The 17,518-nt window shown below is 34.1% G+C and overlaps 3 protein-coding genes across 3 annotated transcripts; all 3 read left to right on the plus strand.

The window, feature by feature from the left end:
• Window positions 1-5,173: 5,173 nt before the first annotated feature.
• On the plus strand, window positions 5,174-6,683 carry LOC106778062 (oxygen-evolving enhancer protein 1, chloroplastic). The gene is made up of 2 exons (XM_014665950.2): window positions 5,174-5,545; window positions 5,782-6,683. Exons 1-2 carry the CDS (start codon window positions 5,315-5,317, stop codon window positions 6,538-6,540), a joined length of 990 nt encoding a protein of 329 aa, XP_014521436.1. The 5' UTR covers window positions 5,174-5,314; the 3' UTR covers window positions 6,541-6,683.
• Window positions 6,684-7,531: 848 nt separating this feature from the next.
• On the plus strand, window positions 7,532-9,889 carry LOC106776639 (pentatricopeptide repeat-containing protein At2g22410, mitochondrial). Its single transcript, XM_014664119.2, has one exon. It carries the CDS (start codon window positions 7,748-7,750, stop codon window positions 9,749-9,751), a length of 2,004 nt encoding a protein of 667 aa, XP_014519605.1. The 5' UTR covers window positions 7,532-7,747; the 3' UTR covers window positions 9,752-9,889.
• Window positions 9,890-15,110: 5,221 nt separating this feature from the next.
• On the plus strand, window positions 15,111-15,903 carry LOC106777361. The gene has a single exon (XM_014664941.2). The coding sequence runs from the start codon at window positions 15,191-15,193 to the stop codon at window positions 15,677-15,679; it is 489 nt and encodes a 162-aa protein (XP_014520427.1). The 5' UTR covers window positions 15,111-15,190; the 3' UTR covers window positions 15,680-15,903.
• The last annotated feature ends 1,615 nt before the right edge of the window (window positions 15,904-17,518 follow it).

The raw sequence follows: 17,518 nt of genomic DNA on the forward strand, positions 1-17,518 counted from the left end.
AAAGACACTTTACTTAAATTTTTTTCATATTTCTTAAATCCATAAGACTTCTTTTTAGTGTTTAAGTATGAGTAGAGTTTGAAAATTGAGGTTTAAGCACTTTATGATGGACGAAAGACCCAATGTTGGTGTCATGACTAAGTTAGGTGGAATCCTCAAACAAGTGTAGGTCATTTTGGTCATTGTAATCAATTACAAGAATCTTGAAAACGATTACACGAAAAAAAAATGGTTTTGTACAAAAACTTGTGTTGTAGGAGCCCGTTATGGGCACACAAGTAGCCAAAGGCAATTTGAGTGAGATAACATGCTGTCAATTTTGATCTTTGTGGACTATTTTAATCATAACTTTTTCCACACACCTACGATGATTTTTTTTAATAGAAAATAGACTAAAAAATCTTTCCAATACCATCTAATTTGTTATTTTTGGACATCTGAGTAGTACAGTTTATTCGTTAAAGTTAACTCTTTTATATATTCCTGTCAACTCTAACCTTTGCTAGTTGTTTTGCTCTTAACTTTCTTCACTGAACTCCAAATGAGTTGATTTTTGTCTTGTTGGAATCTAGACTCAAAGAGCTTTCAAATGAATGCCAACCTATAATTTTTAGACCATCATACTAGAAGCAACTAATTTCCCAAAAACAATGTTTTTCTAAGCTTCCTAAATGAGTATACTTTCTAGTTATTGTTTCGTGTTTCTTATTTTAGATGAATGAGTGAGTTTAATGGTTATGGGTGGTGTTTAGTGCACCAATTAACCCATTAAGCCATTGAATTATTAAGTAAAAAATCATTTAGACGTTTTCCTATAAATGCTTAAAAAATAAAAATCTTTATAAAAAAGTTTAAAAATATAAAATTTTAAGCTAAGATTAATATATATATATATATATATATATATATATATATATATATGAAACTCAAAATTTAGTTTCAAAGAAATCGAATTTTAACCTAACATTATAAAAAAATAAAATAAAATATAACTTAGAATTCGGTTTCCCGCAAATCGAATTCTCAACTTAAAATAAAAGTTTACTATCTATGTACGTAAATATAAGACACAACATGCTATATGCGTAATATTAAATGCTTTTTGTGCTATGTCAGAATAAAAAAATCATCCCATAACTACCAAGTTAAATTTTTCAAAAGGACAAAAACTTATTATAATTCAAATAATGATACTTTGACAATATTTTTTTACAACATTTTAATACCATTTACATGTCATATTAAGATTGTAGACGTAGGCCCACAACAGTTTAACCAAGGCCCAAACACCCTCTGGCCCAGAAGCGAGAAACAAAGTTTCTCCTAGAAGCTTTCCTGTGTTAGATTTCTTTAATGTGTCTTGACTTTGTGTGAGACGCGAGAAAGAGAGGGAGACCATGCGATCTTCAGAGGGTTGCTCCGATGAAGCAAACAACAACGACGGAAGGGCAAAAGAGTGGGAGCGGAAGACAGAAAAAGAGGCACATTGACGAAGGCGAGTAAAAGCTATAAACTTTCTTATTTCTCGTTATATTGTGTTGCTGAAAATACACTTCTTTCTTTCTTTCTTACAAAAAGGAAAACTACTGGAATCATAGAGAACGACAATAGCATTAGGCTGAACTTGAAGGTCTTGAAAAATGTAGTGAAGCCACTGCATCTCACAAACGGTGGCGGCAAGAGCTCGATATTATGCTTCAATAGAGGATCTGAAGACTATGCTTTGCTTCTTTGACCTCCATGAAACAAGGGAGGACCTTAGGAAAAACACAATAACCAGTGGTTGATCTTCTGGTTTTAGGGCATGTGGCTGAATCAGAATCGTTGAACCCCTTGATTTGTATGTCAGAGTCAGCAGCAAAGAAGAGTCCTTCTGAAGGACTGGATTTAACATATCTAAGGATATGTTATAGGGTCTGATAATGATAGTTAGTGGACTCGTGCATGAATTGACTTAATAAGTTAACAATAAAACATAAGTCAAGTCTACTATTAGTAAGGTAAAAAAGCTTCCCTATTAATCTACGGTACATTCTGTGATTGGTCCATGGTGATTTTTATGATTATTATTGATTGTAAAGTAATTTTGAACTAATTACATAATGATACGTAGATGATATTAAAATATTATCAAAATATCATTTTTTTTATACGGTTTCATATTCCTTTTCATTTTGTTTTTGAATTTCACAATAGTTTTTGTTTAGACCTCATGGTTTTGACTTTTTAAGTTGCACAATTATATTTTCACACCAAATTTCTTTTACACATTACATTTCATTATTTTTTATCCATTTTTTTCTTCATATTACTTAATTCTGTTTATTATTTTATTGATATAATGTTTTTTATTTACTTGAATCAAATGTTATTTTTAAAATTTTTAACTAATATATTTACTAAATTCTTATATTTTGGCTTCGGGGTAAAATAATTGTTATCACTTTGATTATTCTTTTTAATCCATGTCAACGGGCCAAAGATCGACAAACTCGTAATTATAGTTATGGATTATACAAAACAAACAATATAATACTCAAAATTCACTTTATACAGGCAATATTTATCAACAAAAGAAATATTTTCTCACAATATATTCATTTTTTTTCACTTAAAAAGTAATTGTTATGGATAATATTATTAAAAAATTTGTTATTGAAATTTTTTTCTCTACTTTACACTTTTTGGTGCAATTTCATGCCGATAAATTAATTTTGCCGCTAGGCCCAATAAGCCCAGTTAAAGGCCCATTAAACTCTAAGGGTAATGCAAAACCCTAATACCTCAAAACGGAACCTGCTGGCCTATAAAGTCGAAGCATATTCTGCATCTCAAGGAACCGTGACCACCGTTTCTTTCTACTAAATCCAACCTCTGCATTTGTGCTTGTATTCGTGAGATATGTTTGTGTTTGTGTTGTGATTTTTTTGTTTTATTACTGTGTTCGATTTTATTATTCTTGTTTGGGGGTTAAATTTGGGTTGAGGAACAGGATGCGCTGCGTGGTTTTCTCTGTGATGATGAAAATGATGACGAGTCCGATNTATATTCCATTCTTTAAAATTGTGATGACAATCGAGGCATTTGTCTGAGAGGTTTCCACAGTTCTTTGCATCCTTTATTTTGAGGGCGTGGGGTCTTTAATTTTTTGTATGCTTCTAGTTATTTATTTATTTTTTAATTAAGATTAGGGTTTTGTCTATAATGGCATGGTGATGATGTTTACGAATATTTTCATATGATAATTCATATGATGATAAAAACCTCCTACTCATTCTGAATGCCTATCATGTTTTCGTTCATGGTGTATTTTCTTTTAATTTTTTTCTCCAATTTTACATGGGAAAGATAGAGAAAGACCATTAAGTGGCTGTGATGAGAACGAAATTTTGTTTCTGTTGAGTTTATCTATGATTACATTTCAAGCACTTTTGAGCTACTGTCTTTCTCTTTTATAATTTTATCCCCTAAACATATGTTAGATAACACTAAATGATGGTTTATTGAAAATTAGATTCACTTTTTTTGTTTAATTTCAAATTCTCTGTTATTATATTCAAACCGAAATGACAAGTAAATATTTTTATTTTTTATGCGTTTTTGAAGTTGATAATATTAATTATGATCTGAATATGTACTTAAGCCAATACTTTGCCTGAGTAATAGTTAAATTATCTGGGTGATGGTTGTTTACATTATTATTTCATGAAATCTTTAATTTTCCATCACCTACCAATTAAACATGTTTGGAAATATATTTCGATCTTACTCTATTTGATCCTGTATCATTAGAATTTATTCTGATTTTGAAGGTTAATAATGGCCTTTGAACGCAGAAGGGAGCTAAATTGGAGTTGGGCCTGAATCTGTTATAATAATGAGATCAATTTTTCATTATCCCTATTAAGATGCCACTTCAAGCATAAGGTGTGGTCGAACTTTGTTGGGCATGATGGATCAAGCAGGGGATGTTGGATCACCTGTGTTAGTATCAAAATGGCATAGTTGTTTCAAATTTGGCTAATATTGAGAGTTTTAAGTTAGTGTGCCTTTTGAATATAGAAGGAAGTGAGATAGAAATTAGACTTAAATCCATTGTTGTTATAATCATATTTATCCTCCTTAAAACATTGTCTAGGTACTAAATTAAATCTCGTAAGTTGAATCAACGCTTCATTTGGATGGCAAAGGTTTATTTATCAGTAAGAGTGCTTCAGAAGACGGTCATGCATGGGTTATGTGCATAGACTACGAATTACTTTCCAGGACGATGATATGGAGGCATAACTAGTTCATGTGATGGATGGTGATCTGGAATTGGGCTCCCTTTTTGTATTCTTTTTAAGCTCCTCTACCGAGGATTTGATGCTTTAAAACTTTCTATCAGAACGAAGGGAAAAATAACCATATTTTTCTTGTTTAGTGATGTTAAATACTTTTGGTAACACAGTGATGCAAACCAGTTACTCCTAGCCTGCTTTTTTCTACATACATGATTACTTTCCATTTCCCTCGAAATCAATTTCCCTCCACAAGATACCTAAATTGATTACGACGAAAATTTTTATTTTTCTAAACTTTTTATGTAAATGTAAGAATAATTTATTTATTTCCGTAAGTCAAATAATTATAAAAAGTTACTTTATTTTATTTTTGTCACATGTATGTGTTAAATAATATTTCCTTTTTAGCAATCATTTGCTCACAAAATATAGGCCTAGTTCCTGCTGTGCATGAGGCTGATTGAGTACATCTATATTATCACGGTGAAGGGAAAACGTACTTATCCAAAGTAGACTTTGTTAAGCTCTATGGACTTTGTTAAGTTCCTTTAACACCATTTGTGGAACGAAACAAAATAAATGATGAATAAGAAGTTTGTAAAATAAAAATGTGTTCTTAAAAATTGAGATATTTTTCTTAATCATATTGTCAGTCAAGAAAATTAGCCGATTTTGCTAAGAATTAACCAATAAAGATGATTTATTATTTAAATAATAATAATAATAATAAGTTGTTAGGAGTAAAAGTGTAAAGGGAAAATTGGAGAAGTTGTTACTGAGTTTATCTGTGACAGAAACCACATTTGATCCTAATTGAGAAGGTTGTAACGTGGCAACAAGAAAAGCATTGACATTAGCTTGAGTGATCCAATAAGAATTGGCCTTATCCTATCGGAAATCTTACTCGCACCACAGCCACCAAATACTCCTACTACCTCCATTTTCTGCCATTCATCATCACTCACAATAACCACTCAAATCTTTCAATCTCAACACAAACACTTTGGTGGCTGCACCTACCACCAGCATCAATGGCAGCCTCACTACAAACTGCAGCTACCTTCATGCAACCCACCAAGGTTGGCTTAACCTCCCGTAACCTCAAATCTTCTCAATGCATCTCTAAGGCTTTCGGCTTGGAACTCGCCGGACCTAAATTCACCTGCTCTCTTCAGTCTGATCTCAAAGACCTGGCTCAAAAATGCGCCGACGCCACCAAACTTGCAGGATTCGCCCTTGCCACCTCGGCTCTCCTAGTTTCTGTATGTTTTACTTGCTTCCCTTTCTTTCTCCTTTACCATCTTCAGTTACTGCCCTTTTATTCAAACAAATTAAACCAGCATCACAATTTCCATTCATTCGCACCATGCATACCAAGTTAGAATTTCATGAAATGTTGTATATGAGAAATGATATTTGTAGGATTCCTTATTCAGCAAACTATTCAAGTAATAAAATTAGGTATGAATGAATAACAGAAGTGATTGTGAAATTTCAGGGAGCAAGTGCAGAAGGTGTTCCAAAGAGGCTAACCTTCGACGAAATCCAGAGCAAGACATATCTGGAAGTGAAGGGAACTGGAACTGCTAACCAGTGCCCAACCATCGATGGTGGAGTGGACTCATTCGCCTTCAAGGCAGGCAAATACAACGCCAAGAAGCTGTGTCTGGAACCCACTTCCTTCACGGTGAAGGCAGAGGGTGTGGCCAAGAACGCCCCTCTTGAGTTCCAAAACACCAAGCTCATGACCCGTCTCACCTACACCCTCGACGAGATCGAGGGCCCCTTCGAGGTTTCACCCGACGGAACTGTGAAATTCGAGGAGAAAGACGGGATTGACTACGCTGCTGTGACTGTTCAGCTTCCCGGGGGAGAGCGTGTGCCGTTCCTCTTCACCATCAAGCAGTTGGTGGCCACTGGGAAACCAGAAAGCTTCAGTGGGGACTTCCTTGTTCCCTCTTACCGTGGTTCCTCTTTCTTGGACCCCAAGGGAAGGGGTGCCTCAACCGGTTATGACAATGCTGTTGCTTTGCCTGCTGGTGGCAGAGGAGATGAGGAGGAGCTTGCGAAGGAGAACAACAAAAGTGCTTCATCTTCCAAAGGGAAAATTACCTTGAGTGTGACCAAGTCCAAGCCTGAGACTGGAGAGGTTATTGGGGTGTTTGAGAGTATTCAGCCTTCTGATACTGATTTGGGGGCTAAAGCTCCTAAGGATGTCAAGATCCAAGGTGTCTGGTATGCGCAGCTTGAGTCATAGACATGTTTTTTTATGCTGTAATTCTATTTTCTTGTAACTTGTTGCGAAGCACTCAGAGCGTTACCATGTATGTATATTATAACGACTTCGATTATAATAATGTCCAAAATTAAATTCTCTCCAGTTACCTTTTCGAGAATTCATACTCACTTGTCGCAATTAGATGTTGGGAATCCTCTTTATATGTTTGATATCAACCAATCTTGGTTTCTGATTGCCTATGAGTGCTTCTTGTTGGAAGTATCTTAGATTGTAGGAAACAATCGCGTATTCTACAAAGCTGTCGTAAAATAAGCGATTGGTTCTTAAACATAAACGGAATGACATGTTGGAGAGTCTGTCATGACACCCTAGGTTGGATCAGTTTCTTCAACATGGACATTTGGATACGGTGATGGAATCAACACATGAGAAGAGAAAATTAACGAGGAAGAGTAGCATGACATATCGACAACATATTAATAAAAGAAAATAGTTTTAAAAAAGTAAATTTTTGTAATTTTTTAAAAAAAAGTAAAAAGTAAAAAAAGATAGTATAAAATGAATATGTATGTAAAAATATCATGTTTTAAAACTAAATAATTTCGTCCTCACAAAAGAATGGAGAAAACGAAAGCTCAAACCTGATCTTAGTCTCAACCTTACGCACATTATACACTAATATCTTGTTTTATTCAACCTAAATTATTACTTACGATTAATCTATTGAATCTTATAAGTATTTTTTTTTTTTTTTACTTTTAACAATTCTTTTTGGGCTGAAATTGAATCTATCTTTTTTTTTAAAGGATCCACATTATTAATTATATAAATTAAGGCAACATTTAGTTAAGATAATACTTGATGAGGAAATTAAAAGAAATACAAACCTAAAATTTTTAATGACTTAATCAATTATAATACTAATTATTCAAAACGAAGTGTTTTATTCTCATGTTAAATCCTTCTATAGCTCTTTGATAAAATATAACATTAGATAATAAGTAAGATTCAGTTAATCCAAAGGAGAATTATTCATGATGAGTAAGATAATTACTCACGATGTACAAATACAAGTAGTTAACAACCAACTATTAAATGAAGTGATGGCAAAACCTACCTTGTATGAATGAACATTTTAGTATTCATTACGACAGAAAAATGAATACATAGGTTGATATAAGAACATTTGGTACCTCAGTATTACTGGGTTTGATAATTCAGTTTGATGTTCTCCACTCTGAAACTGAAACACGCGACCGTTGGTTCCCGCCTTTTCTGCGTTGGCTCTCTACAAACACAGATCAGCACAACCATATGGCACAAATTGAAGTCACCCACTCATCAAACCCTTCACCATCTCCTGGATAAGAGCACCTCCTTTAGACAACTCAAGCTTGTACATGCCCAAATCATCCTCCATGGCCTTGCTGAACAAGTTGTCACCCTAGGCAAGCTTGTCTCTCTTTGCGTCCAAGAGGGAGATCTCCGTTATGCACACATCCTGTTTGATCGAATTCCCCAACCCAATAAATTCATGTACAATCATTTGATAAGGGGTTATTCGAATATCGATGATCCAATAAATTCTTTGTTGCTCTACCGCCAAATGGTGAGGGCGGGCCTTATGCCAAACCAATTCACCTTCCCCTTTGTTTTCAAAGCTTGCGCTGCCAAACCCTTCTATTGGGAAGCTGTTAGTGTTCATGCTCAGGCCATTAAACTCGGAATGAGGTGTCATGCATGCGTGCAAAATTCAATTTTGACTGTCTATGTTGCTTGCCGTCTAATACCAAGCGCACGGAAAGTGTTTGATGATATTTCTGACAGGACTCTGGTATCCTGGAATTCTATGATTGGTGGGTATTCTAAAATTGGCCACTGTTCTGGTGCTGTTATGTTGTTAGAAGAAATGCAACATCAGGGAGTACGGCCTGACGTGTTCACCTTTGTTAGCTTGCTTTCTGTTTCCTCAAAGAATGGTAATTTGGATTTGGGAAGATTTGTTCATCTTTATATCGTTACTACTGATGTTCAAATTGATTCAATTGTGAAGAATGCCCTAATAGATATGTATGCCAAGTGCGGGCATTTGCAATGTGCTAAACGTGTTTTTGATCGAATGCTTGATAAAAACGTTGTTTCTTGGACATGTATGGTGAATGCTTATGCCAATCATGGTCTTATTGATAACGCTGTGCAAATTTTTAATCAGATGCCAGTGAAGAACGTGGTTTCTTGGAATTCAATAATCTGGTGCCATGTTCAAGAAGGGCTTTACACGGAAGCTATGGAACTTTTCCACAGGATGTGCATTTCAGATGTGATTCCTGACGATGGTACTCTTGTTAACATTCTTTCATGTTGCAGTCACATGGGCGATCTGGCATTGGGAAAACAAGCCCACGATTACATTTGTGGTAATAGTATTACAGTGAGTGTGACGCTCTGTAACTCCCTAATAGACATGTATGCAAAATGTGGTGCTCTTCATACTGCTATGGACATCTTCTTTGGGATGCCTGAGAAGAATGTGGTGTCATGGAACGTTATTATTGGGGCACTTGCTTTGCATGGTTTTGGAGAAGAGGCAATTGAGACGTTCAGGAGGATGCAAGCTAGTGGGCTGTGTCCCGATGAGATTACCTTCACAGGGTTACTTTCTGCTTGTAGTCACAGTGGTCTTGTGGACATGGGACGATATTATTTTGAATTGATGAGTTCTACGTTCGGGATTTCTCCAAATGTTGCACATTATGCATGCATGGTTGATCTTTTAGGGCGTGGGGGATTCATAGGAGAAGCAGTGACCCTGATACAAAAGATGCCTGTTAAACCAGACGTTGTAGTTTGGGGTGCTTTGCTCAGTGCTTGCAGGACCTACGGGAATTTGGAGATTGCAAAGCAAATCATGAAGCAGTTGCTGGAGTTGGGACGATATGACTCTGGCCTTTATGTGCTTCTCTCAAACATGTATTCGGAGTCTCAAAGATGGGATGACATGAGAAAGATCAGGAAAATAATGGATGACGCTGGGATACAAAAGTGTAAAGCGATTAGCTGCATTGAAATCGATGGCTGTTGCCATCAGTTCATGGTGGATGACAAAACACACGACACTTCAGCCAGTATATACTCCACGCTGGATCAATTAATGGATCATCTCAAGTCTGTACATCATTGTAAATCTTTTGATGTGGAGGACATACACTATTCTACAAATCTTCAATAATTCATCATCAAGTTTGATGGATGGAATGGTAATTTCTTACAATGAAATGATCATTTCCTCCCAACTCTAATGGCATCTTCTATTGAAAGAAACAAACAAAAGTTTTAACTTTTTTTCATATATATAAATTATAAACCATTACGGTATTATCATGGTTAATTTACTATCTTTCAGTTTTAAAATTTGGTAAGATAAATTTTAAATTGTAAACATAAACCTGTACTAAAATAATTTAAAAACATTTATATGGAAATCAGTGTTTTCCATTGGAAAGTAGTGGGATATTCGATTTTTCATCTTCAAAATAAGCAGGAGCTTAACTTCGTGTTTTTACTCAAATTCGTACATCCCTTGGCATGTGTTGTTACTACATAACCTGTTGATGAATGAATCTGGATAAATTCATATACTTATAAAGTAAAAGGAATCCGACAAAAAATCCTCCAGTCCAACAATAAGTGCATATAATATTGCAGTATATATATATTTATGCAGCATGTCCAAATTAATTGGATTTGGAAGCACACATGTGTTGGCGAAGCTTATAATCAATTTCAAGTGTCGGCGATCACAAATTAAGCATTATAATATTGTTGTGTTTTGTATTTAGACTGAAAAGCATACCATGAACAACAATACTAATCTTTGTTGTGTCAGGGTATTAGATTTTTAAGTCTCATAGCATGATGACAATTTCAATGTGCCTTTTTCGTATGTTTTTGATCGAATCTGATATTTGATTATATAATTGAGCATAGTTGGCGTGCCCAAAATTTGACCTCTCAAAATATAGGAGACTTTTTAGAATGGTCAATTGGAGAGAGTACAAGATGAGTACAATTGCTCCAACACATTCATATCAAATCTGCATTATGTTCCTGCATTCAATGCATCCTTCGCACATCACCAATTTCATACTAAAGCTGCTCTACACTAAGCATTCCTATTTATCCCCTTCTACCAACACCGTCACAACATAAACCAAATTATTCATTGCTGTAATCAAATGTATTTCCACAAAAACCTTAAAACAAAATTGTTACTGAATGTTTTAAAATGGAATTAAATATGTTTGTACTTCCAAAATTTATTATATTTTAATTTATACATTTTAAAAATGAATATATATAATATTTTTAATTCAACATTATTAAATTTTATTTATTTGCTAAAAACTTTCTAATACGACATTTGAATTGAAATGTGTTAAATGATGTATTAACATTGTAAAAAAAAATAATTAAAAAAATTATATTTATTTATTTTTATAGTTTAAAATTAAACTGAAGTAAAGTTTATGACAAAGACAAGTTTTAATTTTATGTTAAGATTTAAAAACTAAAAATATATTAAAAGATATTTTGGTTGGTAGACATATCCTTCGTATAGATGCATCTATTTTGAAGATTAAATTCAAGACTACTAGTAAATTTGTTCGTGTTTCTTAAACATTATTCTTGTTTAATATTTTAACTCTATAAACAAAATTCTCTAAGCCACGCTTTTAAAATTTTACTGAATTGTGTCTCTTTTGTGAATTATAAGTAACTGTAAAATATATTAACCAGTTTCTTAAATTATGTCAACCCACTAGTTTTTTAATTTTATAATTGAATTTAAATGAATGATTAAATTATGAATGCCTTAAATAAACGAGTAAAAACTTAGGTCTTGTTCACTTGAGTGGATTTAGGAGAGAGTAATTGAGAGGATTTGAAGATAAATTTGTTTGTTGTTTATTTTAATAGATTTGGAGATAAATGAGAGTGAATTTGGAAGTAAATTTTTTTAATCTGTCACATAAATTAAATTCTACATTAATTCTCATAAACTTTACTTCTAAATCTACTCTCGTTTACCTCCAAATTCACTCAAATAAACAAAAAAAAGAATTACTTTCAAATCCTCTAAAATCTAGTTAATTACTCTCCTTCAAATTCACTCAAGTGAATAGGACTTTAATGAAAAATGTGTTAAATTAAGTATTAATCACATTGCAAGTTCTGAAAAAAGAAAAAAAGATAATATAAGAATTTAGTTATGTAAATTCAATGAATGGAATCTCGTCTTGTTTTTCTTTCACACGGCAAAATTTAAGGATGTTTTTTATCTCAATGGTATGCATGTGCATATCTAACCTCGTTTTAAAATACTAAGTACAATCAAAAGGAAATTAAAGAAGAGATATAAAAATGGACCAAGACAGTTTTGTCAATTTTTAGAATGTATCCACTTGCACCAATTTAACTCCTTTTCTTTCAATAATATTTATCCAATTTCAAAATTATCTACAAATATCATATTATTGAAAAAAAAAGATACTAGAATTTTATTAAATGCTAAATAATTAAGGTAGGTAGCGTTTGTCCTTTATAAATTTTGTGTGGCTATAGATTCTTCCTCTCACTACCCCACCACTATTAATTCATGCCGGAAATGTGCCACAATACTTCCAATTCAACCTTCAAACCATGTAACTGGTAACGCTAGAAACTACTTATACCATATCAATTTTTACAAAAATCATTTATCTTCTAAATAACTATAGTGTAACAATAATGTAAGCATCCATTATAATTAATTATGACAATAATATGATTGTTTGTGTAAAGTTAGATAATTGGTTATTTATAGAAATTTGACCTTTAATACGACTTACTATATTTTGAACGAAGAAGGAATGAATTATCACCGAACCAAGAGAAAAAAAACACATGAAATTGAATTAAAATTAATATTAAAATTAAAGTTAGGTCTAAACATCTAAAGAAAGTAGAATTTTTTAATATGCATGTATCAAAATAAACATGAAATCTTATATTTGGTACCATCTACTTCTAAAAGTTATACTAACTTTAAAATATATCTGTCGTAAAGGTCATATCTTAAAACAAATCGTAAAAATAAAATAAAAAATGTCTTTCAAGCAACTTTTTCTTTCAGAGTTCAAAGAGTGTTATCTTATCAGATTATTCTTGTCAGAGATTCTTGTATGAGAGTAGAATTACAACGAAGTGTTAGAATAAAACATAAAAGTAAATTACACCTTACATCATAACCTTGATTATGAAGATGGTTTAATAAATTAAAAGTGACTATGAATTGAAACCTGAGTATATATTAACTACAAATATACTAATTCAAATTATCATTCTATATATACATATATAATGTCTTTAACATTAGAAAGTGAGTTTTTAGGCCTAATTCAACATGCCGAGGTAATCTTGAGCGTGAGACGAAACTGAATATTAATAGGTGGTCCGATAACGATCCAATAGTGGATAGAACAATATGTTCAACAATTGTTAGGATAGACTCCAATTTGACTCTGAAACCATATTAGAATATGGATTTTTAGGCCTAACTCAACCCCACAAAACCGGTTTGTAAAGTGAGGTCTGCATTCCACTTATATATTATAAATTGGTTTTATTTCTAGTCAATGTGAGACTTCCAACATTTAATATAAATATTTATTTTTCTAAAAAATGTAATGTTGCGGTTTATGCTGATCCAAAAATATTATTTTGACTAAGAAATGGCAAAAGCTTTAACAGGTAGATTATTTTGAAGAGTAAAAACGATTAGTAAAAGAATGAATAATATACTTTTAATAAGAACATAGAAATGAGTTTTAAAAACCGATCATATGATCTACATGCATATTAAAATATTAAAAAGAAATCGAAAAGAAAAAACAAAAGAAGAATGAAATTGTATGGGATCAGAGTTTTAAAAAAGGTGTAAAAGGAATATGATGATTATGAAAAAGAAAAAAGAAAGTATTGCGAAGTGGACCATGTATCACGATAGAGACCATGATTGAGTGGGGGGAGGGAATGAGTGAAGAAGCTTCATGGTATGGTTTCAGGGTGGGTCACGTAATGACCATCATTATTAACATAACAACCAAATATTATAAAGGTAGAGAAAGACAAGTCCTTTTGAACAACATCATGCATTCAAAAAAAATATCACTTCACTTCAGATCCCCACTCAAACCAACATAATTCTACTTTTCCTTTACTTCTTTCACAAGAATTTCTTCATTAGATTAAGCATAACATTCAACAAATAGTGAACTAAACCACCATCTTTTCCTGTCACTGTTTCAAAATAAAGGATAACAAATAACTTAGTTTAATTTTACATATTGGGTCCTCATAAAGGAGCAAAATTGTAGCAGGAATGGGTTATGTTATGGTGCTGCTGAGGCTGCAGGGGTTCAACCCAGATCACCTTACGCCAGATTCTGTCGGAGTGTTTCTGCTTCTGCAATCTTACTTTATTGTTTATTTTTTTATTTTACACTTTATCAATTATTATTGTTTTATTTGTCTGGTTTTCGATTTCCAGTGTCTTTTTCTCCACGTGGCTTCCTAGCTGCCTTGCAGCGAGGCACCATACACTTCTCCACTTGCCACGTCTTCTTCACACGCCAATCTCCACATACTTCTCCAAGTAGTAATAGCACACAACATCCCATACTATGCAATATCATCGAACATCGAATTATCTAAGTCAAATAAACAACATTAACAGGAGAAGGAGTGCTATATAGAAGCTAGTGATACTGCAAACTGTTTCATATGGGAGCATTAATATTGACCAAACTGTTGTCTAATTTTTTCAGCTTTCTTTTACCACCAACTTTTAATTTTTATTTATTTATTTTTTTAACAAGGAAGAAAAACAGAACACTAAAGGCGGTCTGCCAAATCTCTCAACATCGTCATTATGAAGAAAAGTGCTCATAATGCACATAGCGACTGGCGAGAGAGGCAGATATTTATTTTCACGTGTTAGAACAATAGCTAACGACAAAAGAAACAAAATAAAGAAACACGAGGCATACATGGTTTATTTCGTATTATCCTTCTGTCGAAGGCAATGACGTGCTATGCATCATACATGATCCGATTAAGTAATGATGGGATTCTTTACTAAAGAAAAAAAGCACCAGACACTGTTTCTGTGTGTGATTAAGTTTTCATGGAAAGGTGTGAACAGGAGCAGCACTTGCATTTTGTTACATTAATTTTTCTTGAAGGTGAAAAAAAAGAAAAACACCGCCTCCACGAGATTTCACGTGATGTGCTTGCTCCTCACACTTGTATTGTTCAACTTGATTCAATTCAAACTCAGCCAAAAACAAAGGCAGTGAGTGGCATGAGTTGTAAATACATACAGGATCTTGAGAATAGGGTCAGTTTGGCACACTAATGCGAGTAAGTACTACAACCTGTCAACACCAACTTACAGCCTGGAAAGCCTTTGGCACTGTTCCAAAATTTCATAATTAAATCAATTCAAAATCCTACGTGGCAAAGTACTTCATTTCACTCCTTATATATTCTCTATTCTTTTTCCTCTTTCTCCAAACAAACAATTACCACCATTCCTTATTCCTTATTCCGCCCTCACCGAGTCACAGTCATGGGAAACTGCAACTCCTCCGATTCAACCCGGGTGGCCACGGCCAAGCTTATTCTGCAAGACGGAAAGTTGCAGGAGTTCTCATATCCCGTGAAGGTATCCTTCTTGTTGCAGAAGTACCCCGCCTGCTTCATATGCAACTCCGACGAAATGGACTTCGATGACGTCGTTTCTGCCATCGACGAGGATCAGGTCCTGCAACCCGGTCAGCTCTATTTTGCACTTCCCCTCAGTCGCTTGAAGCAGCGCTTGCAGCCTCACGAGATGGCCGCATTGGCAGTCAAGGCCAGCTCCGCACTCATGAAAACAGCCGACAAATGCGGCTCTCGCCGCAAACAGATTTTGTTCTCTAACGAATATGACTCTAACCCTAAGCGTGTGTCTCCCACACTCGCTGCCGGTGCTGGAACTGTACATAGAAGAGGAAGGGCCGCCGCTCCCGCCGGTAAGGGGAGGTTTGCGGCCTTGTTGAGTTCCATTCCGGAGTAGGGGTAGTTTCGGAAGAGAATATATACGCGGGTGATTTTGTTCATTTGTACATAAAAAGTTTTATTAAAAGAAGAAAAAAAAAGTAATATAAAATTTTGGACTTGTAGAGTTGTTTTAGGATCAATGGAGACAGTCGTGATGGATATTCATTCATATTCCGTTCTATTCTGCCTCCTTTCCTTATATTATTAACACGAGTTCCATTTTAGGTTTTGACCGCAAAATAGTATATTTCAGCATGAAAATACATATTTATAGACTTTTTCATTCTTACGACATCAAATTATTTGGGTTACGAAAAATATTTATCTATTCACATGGTCAACGATTAACTCCACAGGAAAATTTGACTAATTAGTTTCATTCATACTTCTTTGTCCAAGTTTTTTTAATTTTTTTTATTTTCATTTCAGAAATTGGTATCTTTTTACTTAAACCAACAAGTTGCTGGTTAAGAATAATGAAGTTATTTATGGGATGGGAGTCGTTAACTAAATTGTTTTCATCCAATGAAAGTAACGGCCTTTGGTTACATTAAATACAAGTTGAGAGGGTTAAGCAATTACGATAAAGATTGGGTGTGTTGCGACAAAAGTAGAAGGTGGTATGGTAGTGGACAGCGCAAGAAACAGAAACAGGTGAGATTGTGAGAAGAAGCAAGGAATTTGAGAAGGATAGTGAAATGGGAGAAATGACGGAATAAATACTAGCAAAGGTGGTTATGATTGAATGGGTTGACGAATGTAATCTTATCCTTATCCAATCCTGGAGCATTTGTTAAAGTTAAAATCCAAATAGATGAGACAAAGATATATAATTATGCGTGTAATGTGGTCTTTCCTGGTTTTGGAGTTTTCGTATGGATCCAATTCGTATCTTTGATACTGCTATACACACAATTAAGCAAAGACAACAATAATTTGATTGAGCAGGAGAGTACGAAGTAGACAATGAACAGAAACCAAAGGGGTGAACGTTGAATAAGAAATCTTGGTTGATGCAATGAAATATCCCCATTGTTGTGTTGGTAATGTAAAAGTGAGTAGTGGTGGAGAAGCACGTAAGGAAATGCATGCTGGACCCAACAAAAGGAGTCAGAGTGAGCAGGTTGGGGTTTTAGGTGAGTACTGTTTGTTTGTTGGGTTGTGGAATTGTTTACAGCTGTAACAAGCCTGGTCGTACGGTAACAATAACACCAAAAAATCCTATCAATCTGGCTTCGATTCATCATCATCACTCATGAGTCATCACATATGAATGCGGTGTACGAATGGGTCTCCAAAACTCCAATGCGACTCGATCGAAATCAATTTAGAATAGATGTTTCATAAATATAACCCTCTTGTTATTATGTGTGCATTGTTTGTGCATTGGTGGTGTAGAAATGTGCAGTTACAGTGGTGATGTGGAGGAGTTCCGAAAGAAGATAGAGGAATCCTGGAAAGCTTGTGCAAATAAATGAGAAATGTGAGAAGTACTACTACTGCTACTACTACACTCGCCCAACCTGAATATGGTTCGTTTCAACTTTGGACCATGCTATTTGGTTTTTGCCCATTCCATACTTCTTCTATTTTCGTTAGCTCTATGTGGACCTCATTCCAAAGTTTGGCTAAAAACTTAATTACATATTAGGTTGTCTCTAATTAATTTTACAAATTTAGGGCATGGACAAATGCTCTTCCTTCTACAACTGTCATCACCCATGATTTATGACTCCCCTACCCAAAAGCCAAATCAAATTTAATTTCCAACAATATGTGCCCGCATCCCATAAATATTTTCATCACCACAAAATAATATCATATTCTATTTTTAAATTACATTAAGCATTCAAAT

This window comes from Vigna radiata, chromosome 11 (genome assembly GCF_000741045.1).
Source record: "Vigna radiata var. radiata cultivar VC1973A chromosome 11, Vradiata_ver6, whole genome shotgun sequence".
Taxonomy (NCBI): Eukaryota; Viridiplantae; Streptophyta; class Magnoliopsida; order Fabales; family Fabaceae; genus Vigna; species Vigna radiata.